The sequence below is a fragment of the Capra hircus genome, chromosome 13, assembly GCF_001704415.2.
Source record: "Capra hircus breed San Clemente chromosome 13, ASM170441v1, whole genome shotgun sequence".
NCBI classification, from domain to species: domain Eukaryota; kingdom Metazoa; phylum Chordata; class Mammalia; order Artiodactyla; family Bovidae; genus Capra; species Capra hircus.
The window spans coordinates 2,068,004-2,081,459 of NC_030820.1; the positions used below are offsets into that span (position 1 = coordinate 2,068,004).

Genomic DNA, 13,456 nt, shown 5'->3' on the forward strand with positions numbered 1-13,456 from the left:
TAAAGAGATGGAATTGGATGGACTTGAGGTGGGGCGTGCAGGGTGCTTCACGGGCACCTGTAATTATGTATTCTTTTAAAGAAATGTGAAGTAGATAAAGGAAAAGATAGAATCAGACAAGGCTGAGGTGTAGGTCCATGGCTATGTCATCTGTACTCTTCTGTACACTTGAAATCACCTTGTAACTTTCAAATGCTTAAGTAAAAGCAAGAAACTTGAGGCTATTGGTGGTTGACTGGGTAAGAGAAGATGCAGAAATATTGATGTCTCTCCTGCGTTTAACACACTGGCCCTGCCCCTCGTCACACGGATATGACTGCGATGAACGCTGTCTCTCGGGGTCACATTTCAATGACCATGGAGTACTCATCTCCCAAGTCCTACACCCCATGTTTTTTTAGATGAAATAGGGAAATGGAATTATTTGAATGCAGAGAGGCCGCTGCTCCGTCCTCTACTTTGGGTTCTGGTGCTGCACGTCTGAACTTAGGGAACTGAATGTTTTGCCATCATGGATGTGAAAGCAGGTGCCACCTATTTGTGGAAGGCATTATGTTACTTGTGCACCTTGGGTACTTTGTTCAAGTTCTGAAAGATGAAGTTTCTTGGGAAAGACACTGTGAAGTAGTATTTACTCCTGTTTAAGCTGTTTCAGATGTCATAAATAAAACTTGCGTATCTTCAAAACCGTAAATCTGCTATGATACTCTTTCCCCCCTCCCCAGGCCTCATATCAAGTGATGGGTTTTGCAGATACCTGATGTCAGATGAAAATGCCCCCGTCTTCCTAGATCGTCTAGAGCTGTACCAAGAAATGGACCACCCTCTGGCTCACTACTTCATCAGCTCTTCCCACAACACCTATCTCACTGGCAGACAGTTTGGTGGGAAATCTTCAGTAGAAATGTACAGACAGGTCCTCCTGGCTGGTTGCAGGTTAGAAACTCAAGACATTGTTCTTTGTATTTGATGCCCTTTAATTGAATTTACTCTTCTCTGAAAAATTAGAAGTAGCATTCAGAGTGAAAAGGACATTTATCTTTCCCTTTAATGGATTATGATGATCATTTAACTTTGAGGAAGGAAGAACGATATCTGTTCTGGGAAGATCTAGACTCCCCCTATGGGTCAAAAGATTTTTTCTACTGTAAATTTAAAATATTCCCCCCAAATTACAAAAAAAAAGAAAAAAACAGCTTACTTTAAGAAGTCATGCAAAGTTTTCTTTGGGGCCTCGGCACTTCAAGTATAGCTGTGTTGTTGCTGTTTAGTCACTAAGTCATGTCCTACTCTTGCCACCTCATGGGCTGTGGCCACACCAAGCTCCTCTGACCATGGGATTTCCCAGGCAGAGATACTAGAGTGGGTTGCCATTTCCTTCTCCAGGGGATCTTCCCGACCCAGGGATCGAACCCCCGTCTCCTGCATTGCAAGAGGATTCTTTACCACTGATCCACCAGGGAAGCCCAAATATAGCTTTCCTTAATGTTAAATATTCTAAAATTTTATTCTCTGACAATAAATATTATTTCAAATGGTTTTTATTTTATAGAAATTGGAAAATATTTGAGGTTTAAAATATGGTGAAAATGCTGAAAGTGGAAATTAAGAAATGTAGTTATAGTGTGATATTTTTCTTTATTGTCAATGACCAATGCATAATTTTTTAACTCACTATTTTTGTACATATAGAAATACTTTAAAAGACTTTAAGTGCATCACTACATCTGTCTCGGACTACTTGAATATGAGTCACTGAAACAATTAGAATATTTTCATTTATGGCTAAAGTAGCATCATCCCAATGATAACATGTTTACAGTATTCTTTAACATCCTCTGAAACGTAATCCATATCTAAATTTTCCTGGTTGTTCCTAAATCATGCTTTATCACAGCTTTGTCACAGCTAAGGTTTCATCCAGAACCACAGTGCTTGCCCTATCTCTTGCCTCTCAATCTATAATAGTCCCTTTTTGATGACACCAATCTGATGCTATTTTAAGCTGTATCCTCCAGAAAATAATCACATTACTTCACTCATTCCATTTTCTGCTTCTATAGAAAGTAACTTATTTTGATTTCTTTTCATTTGTATACACACTGTTTTATTGTAAAGGTTCAATACTGTAAAATCACTGTATTCCTAGATGTGTTGAACTTGACTGTTGGGATGGAAAAGGTGAGGACCAAGAACCGATAATAACTCATGGAAAAGCGATGTGCACAGATATCCTTTTCAAGGTGAGTGTTTTTGTTTGCTTGACTTTGGCTTTGGTGCTTGTTTTCTCTTTTATTGGAGTATAGTTGATTACAGTGCTGTTTTAGTTTCTGGTGTACAGCACAGTGACTCAGGTGTGTGTGTGTGTGTGTGTGTTCTTTTTCATTCATATTCTTTTCTATGTTAGTTTGTTACAAGATCCTGAGTATAGTTCCCTGTGCCAGACAGTAGGACCTTGCTGTTTAGTTAATGTGTAGTAGTTCATATCTGCTAATCCTCCATTTATCCTTCCCCCACCCCTTTTCTCCTATGGTAGCCATAGGTTTGTTTTCTGTGTCTGTGAGTCTGTTTCTGTTTTATAAATAAGTTCATTTGCATCATATTTTAGATCCTATATATAAGTAGCATCATATGGTATTTGTCTTTCTGTTTCAGACTCTTCAGTTAGTATGATAATCTCTAGGTCCATCCATTTTGCTATAAGTGGTGTGATTTCATTCTTTTTTTACGGCTGAGTAGTATTCCACGGAGAAGGCAATGGCACCCCACTCCAGTACTCTTGCCTGGAAAATCCCATGGATGGAGGAGCTTGGTGGGCTACAATCCATGGGGTCACACAGAGTTGGACACCACTGAACAACTTCACTTTCACTTTTCACTTTCATGCATTGGAGAAGGAAATGGCAACCCATTCCAGTGTTCTTGCCTGGAGAAGCCCAGGGACGGGGGAGCCTGGTGGGCTGCCGTCTCTGGGGTCGCACAGAGTCGGACACGACTGAAGCAACTTAGCAGCAGCAGTACCCTAATTTTGGAGAAGTAAACAATAACTTTGAAAAAAGTATAGTTAACTATGAACTGTGCCTACATCTAACCACAGGGGCCTCAATGTGGAATGATGAATGGGTTCTTCAGGTTTGAATTGCCAGAAGTGACTTTCTGAAAAGCTCAAATTATTGGTCTCCAATTGATTTCAGGTGCTTTAATTTTTTTCTCTCCTTTCTCATCAACGCTCCTTATCTTTAAAGGATGTTATTCAAGCCATCAAGGAAACTGCCTTTGTCACGTCGGAATACCCTGTGATTCTCTCCTTTGAAAACCACTGCAGGTATAGTGATTCCTTTTACCGTGCCTCTCCGTGTTGTTTGCTAATCCCCATTTCCCATCCCTGCCCTGCATCTTTTTGAATAACTGAACACTTTCTTTTGTGAAGTGGTAACTACCTATAGTCTTATGGGAGAAAAAAGAAGGAACTCAAACCACTATTTCCCAACACCTCCAAAAGAGAAATAAAAAAGTCCTCTTAATATGTTTTAGAAATGCTTCCTCTAAACCAAAGGACAGAGGGCAGGATACCTTGCTCAAATTTCCATGGAGTTAGAAGATTTCACAGTATATTTGTAGTCAGATGTGATGGACTTGAAAGACACTTTTTCTGCTTACCAGCTCTCGGTTCAGCAGGGGAATCCACTTTTTAACCTACACCAATTAGCTCATTAGCATCAAAGGGACAATCATTTTGCTGAGCGGGAGTTTTTAATCGCTAGGAATAGATGTTTCTTGTTCTTATCCTGGACAGTTAATGGATGTTTGAATTTACAAATGTCGGTTCTTTCCCTCCAGCAAATATCAACAGTACAAGATGTCCAAATATTGTGAAGATCTATTTGGAGATCTCCTGTTGAAACAAGCACTTGAATCACATCCAGTATGTATTTTTAGCGAACCATATTTCTAACATGAATGAATTTGTTTTGAAATTCATTTCTGAAGGGTCAAGTAGTTCTGGAGGACTGATGTTAAAGAGCTTCATATTTATTTAAATTCGCTGGTATGGAAAGCTTCCACCGTGCTTCAGAAAGGTGTGTAGAGAGAGATATTATGTAAACATCTGGGTCAGTTTAATTCAGAAGATTATGGGATCTTTATGGTTTCTGAAACCTGTCTTAAATTTTCATAAAGTGCACAGTGGCCTGGGGTCTAGAGTTGGTGATCATTCTCAAATTCAGTGACAGGTTAGAATCACCTGGAGGAACCATGAACCATACCTCTGCCATAGCCCAATTCAGAGATTCTGAAATTGATTCAAGTCAGCAGATTATGCATGGTGTGTTTTAAATGCTCTCCAGCTAAATCAAATGTGCACCCAGGGGTCAGCATTCATGGGAGCCTGTTGCTATGGAAAGTTCCCTGGATCAAGTCACAGGAGCCTGAAGTTCAAGCTCCCAAGTCCAAATCAAACTCTTGGGCAATATTATATGCCCATTTTTGAGCTTCATTTGTTAAACCTGCTAATTCCTTCATCAGGCAAAGAACTTGTGTCCTGTGCCCCATAGATAGGTTTCGCAGGGTCTGTGAGCTCATTCTAATTACATGCAACTTGTTTTCTGTATACAGTCATTTGAGAGAGTTCATCAGATTTTTACAAAGATCCACACCCCCCAAGTGGTTAAGGGTCACTGTCACAAGATGTTGGGAGTAGCAAGAAACTCCTGGAGTGAAAGTACCAAACACTCAACAGTAATGAAGTGTTTTTCCCACTATTGACCCAAACACGGTAACAATAGGCAGCAATCGAACGTCACCATGACTGACATCTGTGCTCCCTGGGAACACATCAGGTGGTTTAACAATGAGTCTTATAGAAGTGCATCCGTGGGAACTGAAAAAACCAAAGAAGGATATTTACCACCTGCCAAAGCTATGGCTGTCGGCGCCCCGTCCACAGCCTGCAGCGCTTCCCATTTCCCTGCTTAGCGGCCTGATGTCCACCTGTCGCCCCTGCCGCTGCTGGCTCAGGGGCTGCTCTGGTCCCTGGAGCTCTGCCCACATGGGATCGTCAAGCCAGAGCGCCAGAGAGGTTCAACTGAGCACCTGGTCCCCACTGCCCCCCGGGTTCCACAGGGGGATCCCGCTCACACACACAGGGCTAGATAACGCTCCCCTGATGGGCTGGCTGTCTTGTTCTCACCCTTCTCCTCCTCTGTTGGGATTCCCTGGAGCTGCCTCCCAAATAAATGACTGGTGCTTTCATCTTTGTCTCAGACTGATTCTAAGGGAACCTAAACTAAGAAACAGCCCAATTTATTTTAGTTTTTACCTTGGTCCTTTGTGTATTTTATTTCCTTTGTTAGACTAAAGTGCTTGCTTTTACAGAAAGGTTTCTGCATTTTTTGTGAAGTGATGTGCACATACATGAAAGGTTATGGGAAGTCTGTAATATAAACGAGACTAAGATCTGAACTTCAGAACTTTCAGTCCTGGGAGCAGACCGCAGGATTCAAATGTAAAACCATAACTGAAAAAGAAGATGGACTATTATGTGTTGAATATTTATTGTCAATATCCAAGTGTAAGAGGGGTCACTGGGAGTGAACCAGTTACAGCAGGCTTCCAAAAGGAAGCAGAATTTCAGCCAAGGGTTTCATTAGAGACAGAGTGGACGCTGGATGGCACAGTGCCTTGCACGTATAAATAGTATAAAAATTAGTTTGGAAAATGAGTGGACATGTGGAAGGGTAGGTAGTTCTATGGAAGGGTGGTAGGGGGATGGAGAGCGGATGGGGATGGGTGAGGCACAGTTCCATGGATCAGTTGTTGTTGCTTGGTTGCTAAGTCATGTTTGACTCTCTGTGACCCCATGGGCAGCAGCACGCCAGGCTCCTCTGTCCTTCACTTTCTCCCGGAATTTGCTCATGTCCATTGGAATCAATGATGCCATCCAAGCATCTCATGCTCTGCTGCCCCCTTTTCCTCATTCCCTCAGTCTTTCCCAACATTAGGGTCTTTCCCAGTGAGTCAGCTCTTTGTATCACCTGGCCAAAGTATTGGAGCTTCAGCTTCAGCATCAGTCCTTCCAGTAAATATTCAGGGTTGATTTCCTTTAGGATGGACTGGTTTGATTTCCTTTCAGTACAAGGGACTCTCAAGGGTTCTCCAGCCCCACAATTTGAAAGTATTCTTCCTTAGTCAACTTTCTTTTTGGTCCAACTCTCACATCCATACATGACTGGAAAAGCCATAGCTTTGACTCTACAGACCTTTGTCAGCAAAGTGATGTCTTTGCTTTCCAATATGCTGTCTAGGTTTGTCATAGCTTTCCTTCCAAGGAGTAAGTCTTTTAATTTCATGGCTGCAGTCGGCATCTGCAGTGACTTTGGAACCCAAGAAAATAAAAACTACCACCGTTTCCACTTTTTCCCCGTCTATTTGCCATGAAGTGATGGGATTGGATGCCATGATCTTAGTTATTTGAAAGTTAAGTTTTAAGCCAGCTTTTTCACTCTCTTCTTTCAGCTTCGTCAAGAGGCTCTTTAGTTCCTCTTTGCTTTCTGCCATAAGGTTATTGATATTTTCCCCAGCAATCTTGATTCCAGCTTGTGATCAGAGGTCATCAAATAAAGGAACATTTCCTTTGAAGATATCAATCCAAGCAAATGAAACCACAGTAGATGTCATTTTTCAATCATTAGGACCTTCTTGATTCTCTTATTGAACCCACAAAGCCACAGTCCTGAGCTTTGAGGGTAGATCACTCTACTGAGCAAACCAGCTTGTGGTACAGCCCAACACTACACTTAGCAACACCAGCCAGCCCCATGACCCCTTGTACTTACCAGATACTTAAAGAGGGTCAAGGCCTGAGGTCGAGCTGGATCCCGTTCCCTGAGACCACTGCAGGTTGGAGCCCACTCCCTGGGGAGAGCAGAGAAGTCCTGCAAACCTTGAGAGTCCTTTCTGGTGCCAAGTTTGCAGCTTTAGCTTAAGGCAAAGCATGGGCTAGTTTGGGGTGAACAGTGAAAGTATAAAGCTGTGCTGACTGCCATCTACTGGATGTTGGTTGTGTAACTCACAGGCCTTCTGCTCATCTTGGTCTGGAACAGAGAATGAAGAAGTAAAACTATCATCAATCAGCCTTTTCTGTTTTTCTCTAGCTGGAACCAGGCAGACCCTTGCCATCCCCGAATGACCTCAAAAGAAAAATACTCATCAAAAACAAACGACTGAAACCTGAGGTTGAAAAAAGTAAGTCAAATACACTCATCAATGACAGAAGGCATACGCACGTTGCATCTTTAGACAGTTCAGCAATCTGGAAAGAAACGTACATTAAAACCACTGACTGGGGAGGAAGTGGGTCTAATGGTCTATATATTGTTCAGAACAAGGTTGCCACATTTCCACTCAAGTTTAGTTCCTACATCAACCCATTCTTGCAATGGGAAAACCTATTCATGTATTTATAGATCAGCATTTGGAGGAATCCTCAAGAAAGATTAGGAAAAAGCAAAAACAAGCATTTTAGAATTTATCAAGATAAAGGAGCTAGCGCTTTATCAATCTATACACTTTAAAGTCCTCTTTAAAAGTCACCCTTTGCAGTTTCCCTTGTGACACATACACAAACAGGGTTGTAGGTGATATGAGACTGTGGATGTGCGTGAGACAGGCAGGCAGAGGTGATTTTATCTATAGACATCGCCCCCTCTGTTTTCTGAAAACATTTTCTTTGCAAGTGTGTTCTTCCAACAAATCTCGTAGTTCAGTGAAGGAATAACATCAGAAATTGGTATGATTGCATTGTGGCTTTTCCCTGGATATTCTAAACTAAAATTTTGAAATTATATTAACTCTACTTCATTTTTATTGCAATATCAATAATGCCTTAGGAAAATGAGAACAAGAAAGAAAAATATAATAAAATTTTAAAACTACTAATTTATATATTTTACACATATATACATGTACTATAGACACATATATACACATGTACTTTTTGGCATATGCACACATTTTTAACAAAGTTGGAATCTTATTAAATATACTAACTGTTGGTCAGTTTTAATTCAACCAATTAAGTATTCTTTTATCCAGTAAGATATAAATCTGTATACTAATTTTAATTCTAATGTATAAAACTTTTAAAAAATTCTAGTGTATGAAACACTATATATCATTTATTATGTGGAATATAGTATAATTTAACCAGTCCCTAGTTGATAGATTTTCACTGCTATGAAAACAATGGAGAACATGCTTGGGTGTTAATTTTATACATTTATGCAGCCTTCTCTGTGTAATCACTTGGTACAGTTAGAGCTGATTGGCCAAAGCATGTGTGCATTTTTTACATGATGTATCTTATTGTGCTGTCTTTCGGAAAAGTTGTACCAGTTTATACGTCCACTATAATATATGAAGAACACCTGTTTCCCAGCAATATTTTTAATGCTGGCTATTGGGCATCTTTTATATGTGTTCACAACTAATAAAAGAAAAATAATACTTTAATTTTTTAATTGTATATCTTTGATGACTAGCTTCTTTTCATTATTTATGATCTGCCCTCCTATATTTACCCAATGTGTCTATCTCATTGACTTCTGAGGGTTTTTTATACATTAGGATAATAACTGGATTGTATCAATTGCAAATATTTTTTTCCTGAAGTTTTCCAGTTTCTCTTATGTCACTTAACCGTAATTGCCGTGAACCATGGTCTATGCCATATGCTACAAAGTCTGGGTTTTGTATCAAGCCTCAGATCCTTCTGAGGGACTGAGCTGTGACTTTGCAGCCTGGTGACCAGGACATGGGGCATTTCCCCTATGTTCCAACGATGTTCCAACCATGGCATAGTCGCACATGCCTTCAGGAGTCAAGGCCACCAGGACTGGAAAGACTGTGGCCACGGCTGAGCCTTGGGAGCCTGGACAATAGGTTTCTCTTCCCTTTTCATCCTTCTTTATGTCCGTCTATAAGCTGGTTTTATAAGTGGCCTAACCCTTGTCTCCATCTCCTTGTTTATTTTACTAACAGAACAGCTTGAAGCTTTGAAAAGTGTGATGGAAGCAGGAGAATCCGCTGCCCCAGTGAACATCCTAGAGGATGACAATGAAGAGGAAATAGAAAGTGGTGAGTTGTTCTTTTTTTTTTTTAATTTACACTTCACAAACATACTTTTTTAAAATAAGTATGGGTCTCATGGACCCTTTTATATCATGTGACATTTTAATTTCTTGTAGGTACCTGCACCATCCTTAATCTTCTGGTATTTAGGAGTACTTTTCCAAATAGTATGGCTTAGAATTTCCCTACACACTAGATTTTAGTAGCTTAGTCATCTCCTTTTCTGGTGTGCCTTCAGCTGTTCAGCAGAAACTCACAGAGAATCCTTGAAGCACTTGCTATCAAAGACAGGGCTTAGAATAAAAAGGACATTTTTGTAGTCCCTTCCTATCAGCAAAACATGAGCATCAGTGTTGTTACTCATGACAGCCGTTCAGGCAAGTTAAAAGGGAAGGAACATGGGTAGGGACCCTCAGTAAATGCTTTGTTTGTGTGCACATATAGTGAATTAGAAACTCAAAACCAGAATCAAACTTTCAAGTTCAAATTTCTTCAAATAACCATCTCACTACAATTAGCTATATTCTAGCAGAGAAAATAATTTTTGCAAAGGCAGCTTTGCTCAAAATATTTCAGTATTTGCTATTACCTTCTATTTTACTTTGGCCATATAGCCACAACCATAACCTTTGGTTTTAAATAGGTCATTTGGAAGATTGTGAATGTTGTTAGAAAATTATTTCTTATGTAGCATGAGGATTGGTTAACACATGACATGAAAATTTATTAACAGAATAGCTTGTGTATACACTGGGTGTCTGTTAGTTAGAGCCTTGAGTTTAAGTAGTGCTTTCGGGCTAAATAATTTAGAAATGCTTGTAGAAACTCTATTTTTTATATAAGCATCTGAAATAGAAGAGTAGATTTTAAGAAAGTTTGACATTATAGATAAAAACCTAAAAGCTGTGGGAACCAACAAATCATACTCACGGCCCCTAAAAAAGATTCCTGACTATGGAAGACACTTTATAAGTGATTTATGTTGCATGTCCAAACCATGGGAACATGGCTTACTTTCATATGTTTTATACAAGCAGCAGGGAGGCTGGAGTTAGCTGACGGTATTTAATCAATGCCCGTTATGGTCATCTATTACTCCGCAGCAAACCACCCCAAAACGCTTTACTGCTGTCTCTCCTGGTGGCTCACCTGGGCTCAGGCTGGGGGCTTTCCCTTTGGTTTCTCACGTGGTTGCCGGCAGACAACATCAAGAGTCGTCTGAAGGTCCCCTGAGCCAGCGCCTGATGGCTCGCTCGGAGCTGGTGGTTGACACTGGCTGGCTGTGACAGCTCGGTTGGCTCTGTTGACACAGGCACCCCATGTGGCCTTTCTCTGTGGCATGAACTTCTCGTAGCACGGTGGCCAACCTCCTTGATGAAATGTCCTGAGAGCTAGTGTTCCAAAGGGCAGAAAACAGAAGCTGCTAAACAGTTTAAAAGCTATGCTTGGGAATGGCATATCATTGCTTCCCCTGCATTTTATTCATTAGTGCAGTCTTGGTTCAGGCCCACCCACATTCCGGTGGGCGGGTGAGTAACTAGATCACATTGGGGAAGAGTCAGAGGGAAACTGATATTATTGCAGCTGTCTTTGGAAAATGCAGTCTGCCACATTGCCTATTATTTTATTTCACACTTTTTGCAAATCATAAACCTGAACAAGATTTAAAAATAAAATCTTAAAAGGAATGTATTTAAACAGATCAATAAAAAATGATACAAATGAACTTATTTATGTACAGCCTTGATATACTCCTTTCCCAATTTGGAAACCAGTCTGAAACCAGTCTGTTGTTCCATGTCCGGTTCTAACTGTTGCTTCTTTACCTGCATAAAGTTTTCTCAGGAGGCAGGTAAGGTGGTCTGGTATTCCCATCTCTTTAAGAATTTTCCACAGTTTGTTGTGATCTACACAGTCAAAGAATTTGGCGTACTCAAAAAACCAGTTTTTCTGGAACTCTCTTGCTTTACCTATGAGACAGTGATATTGGCAATTTGATCTCTGGTTCCCCTGCCTTTTCTAAATCCAGCTTGAACATCTTGAAGTTCATGGTTCATGTACTATTGAAGCCTGATGATGGTGGTAGTTTATTTGCTAAGTCGTGTCCAACTCTTGCAACCCCATGGACAGTAGCCTGCCAGTCTCCTCTGTCCTTGGGATTCTCTAGGCAAGAATACTAGAGTTGGTTTCCATGTCCTTCTCCAGGGGATTTCCCTGACCCACAAATCAAACATGGGTCTTCTGCATAGCAGGCACATTCTTTACCTACTGAGCTATGAGGGAAGTTGAAGCCTGGCTTGGAGAATTTTTAGCATTACTTTGCTAGCATGTGAGATGAGTGCAATCATGCAGTAGTTTAAACATTCTTTGGCATTGCCTTTCTTTGGGATTGGAGTGAAAACTGACATTTTCAGTCCTGTGGCCACTGCTGTGTTTTCCAAATTTGCTGGCGTATTGAGTGCAACATTTTCACAGCATCATCTTTTAGGATCTGAAATAGCTCAACTGGAATTCCATCACCTCCAGTAGCTTTGTTCATAGTGATGCTTTCTAAAGCCCACTTGACTTCACATTCTAGTATGTCTGGCTCTAGGTGAGTGATCACACCATCATGGTTATCTGGGTCATGAAGATCTTTTTTGTATAGCTCTTCTGTGTATTCTTGCCACCTCTTCTTAATATCTTCTGCTTCTGTTAGGTCCATACCATTTCTGTCCTTTATTGTGCCCATCTTTGCTTGAAATATTCCCTTGGTATCTCTAATTTTCTTGAAGAGATCTCTAGTCTCTCCCATTCTATTGTTTTTCTCTGTTTCTTTGCATTGATCACTGAGGAATGCTTTCTTATCTCTCCTTGCTATTCTTTGGAACTCTGCATTCAAATGAGAATATCTTTCCTTTTTTCCTTTAGCTTCTCTTCTTTTCTCAGGTATTTTTAAGTCCTGCTCAGACAAGCATTTTGCCTTTTTGCATTTCCTTTTCTTGGGAATGATTTTGATCACTGCCTCCTGTACAATGTCACAAACCTCTGTCCATAGTTCTTCAAGCACTCTATCAGATCTAATCCCTTTCATCTTTTTGTCACTTCTACTGTAATCTAAGGGATTTGATTTAGGTCATACCTGAATGGTCTAGTGGTTTTCCCTACTTTCTTCAATTTAAGTCTGAATTTGTCAATAGGGAGTTCATGATCTGAGCCACAGTCAGCTCTCGGTATTGTTTTAGCTGACTATACACAGCTTTTCCATCTTTGGCTGCAAAGAATATAATCAATCTGATTTCGGTGTTGACCGTCTGATAATGTCCTTGGTTCAGTCTTCTCTTGTGTTGTTGGAAGAGGATGTTTGCTATGACCAGCACATTCTCTTGGCAAAACTCTGTTAGCCTTTGCCCTGCTTCTTTCTGTACTGCAAGGCCAAATTTGCCTGTTACTCTAGGTATCTCTTGACTTCATACTTTTATATTCCAGTCCCCTATAATGAAAAGGACATCTTTTTGGGGTGTTAGTTCTAGAATGTCTTGTAGGTCTTCATAGAACCATTCAGCTTCAACTTCTTCAGCATTAGTGATTGGGGCATAGGCTTGGATTACCGTGATATTGAATGGCTTGACTTGGAAACAAACAGAGATCACCCTATCATTTTTGAGATTGTGTCCTAGTACTGGCATTTTGGACTCTTTTGTTGACTATGAGGGCTACTCCATTTCTTCTAAGGGATTCTTGCCCACAGCAATAGATATAATGGTCATCTGAATTAAATTCGCCCATTCCAGTCCATTTTAGTTCACTGATTCGTAAATGAATGTCATTCACTCTTGACATCTCCTGTTTCACCACTCCCAATTTGCCTTGATCCACGAACCAAAGATTCCAGGTTCCTATGCAATATTGCTCTTAACAGCATTGGACTTTCCTTCCATCACCAGTCACATCCACAGCTGTGCGTTGTTTGCTCTTTGGCTTCGTCTCTTCATTCTTTCTGGAGCTATTTCTCCACTTTGCTCCATATTGGGCACCTACCGACCTGGGGAGTTCATCTTTCAGTGTCCTATCTTTTTGCCTTTTCATAATGTTCTTGGGGTTCTCGAGGCAAGAATACTGAAGTGGTTTGCCATTCCTTTCTCCAGTGGACCATGTTTTGTCAGAACTCTCCACCCTGACTCATCCATCTTGGGTGGCCCTACAGGGCATGGCTCATAGTTTCATTGAGTTAGACAAGGCTATGGTCCATGTGATCAGTTTGATTAGTTTTCTGTGGTTGTGGTTTTCAATCTATCTGCCCTCTGAAGGATAAGGATAAGAGGTTTATGGAATTTTCCTGATGGGAGAA

At 40.6% G+C, this 13,456-nt stretch overlaps 1 protein-coding gene across 8 annotated transcripts in view; it reads left to right on the forward strand.

Annotated features, from left to right (window-relative positions):
* Window positions 1-13,456, forward strand: part of PLCB4 (phospholipase C beta 4) — a 471,668-nt gene that overhangs the window by 359,908 nt on the left and 98,304 nt on the right. For all 8 annotated transcript variants that reach the window (XM_018056911.1, XM_018056915.1, XM_013968409.2 and 5 more), the window contains 6 exons: window positions 726-936; window positions 2,150-2,243; window positions 3,246-3,325; window positions 3,841-3,925; window positions 7,152-7,242; window positions 9,037-9,132. In XM_018056911.1, the coding sequence (XP_017912400.1) occupies window positions 726-936; window positions 2,150-2,243; window positions 3,246-3,325; window positions 3,841-3,925; window positions 7,152-7,242; window positions 9,037-9,132 (657 nt within the window). The remainder of the gene's footprint in view (window positions 1-725; window positions 937-2,149; window positions 2,244-3,245; window positions 3,326-3,840; window positions 3,926-7,151; window positions 7,243-9,036; window positions 9,133-13,456) is intronic.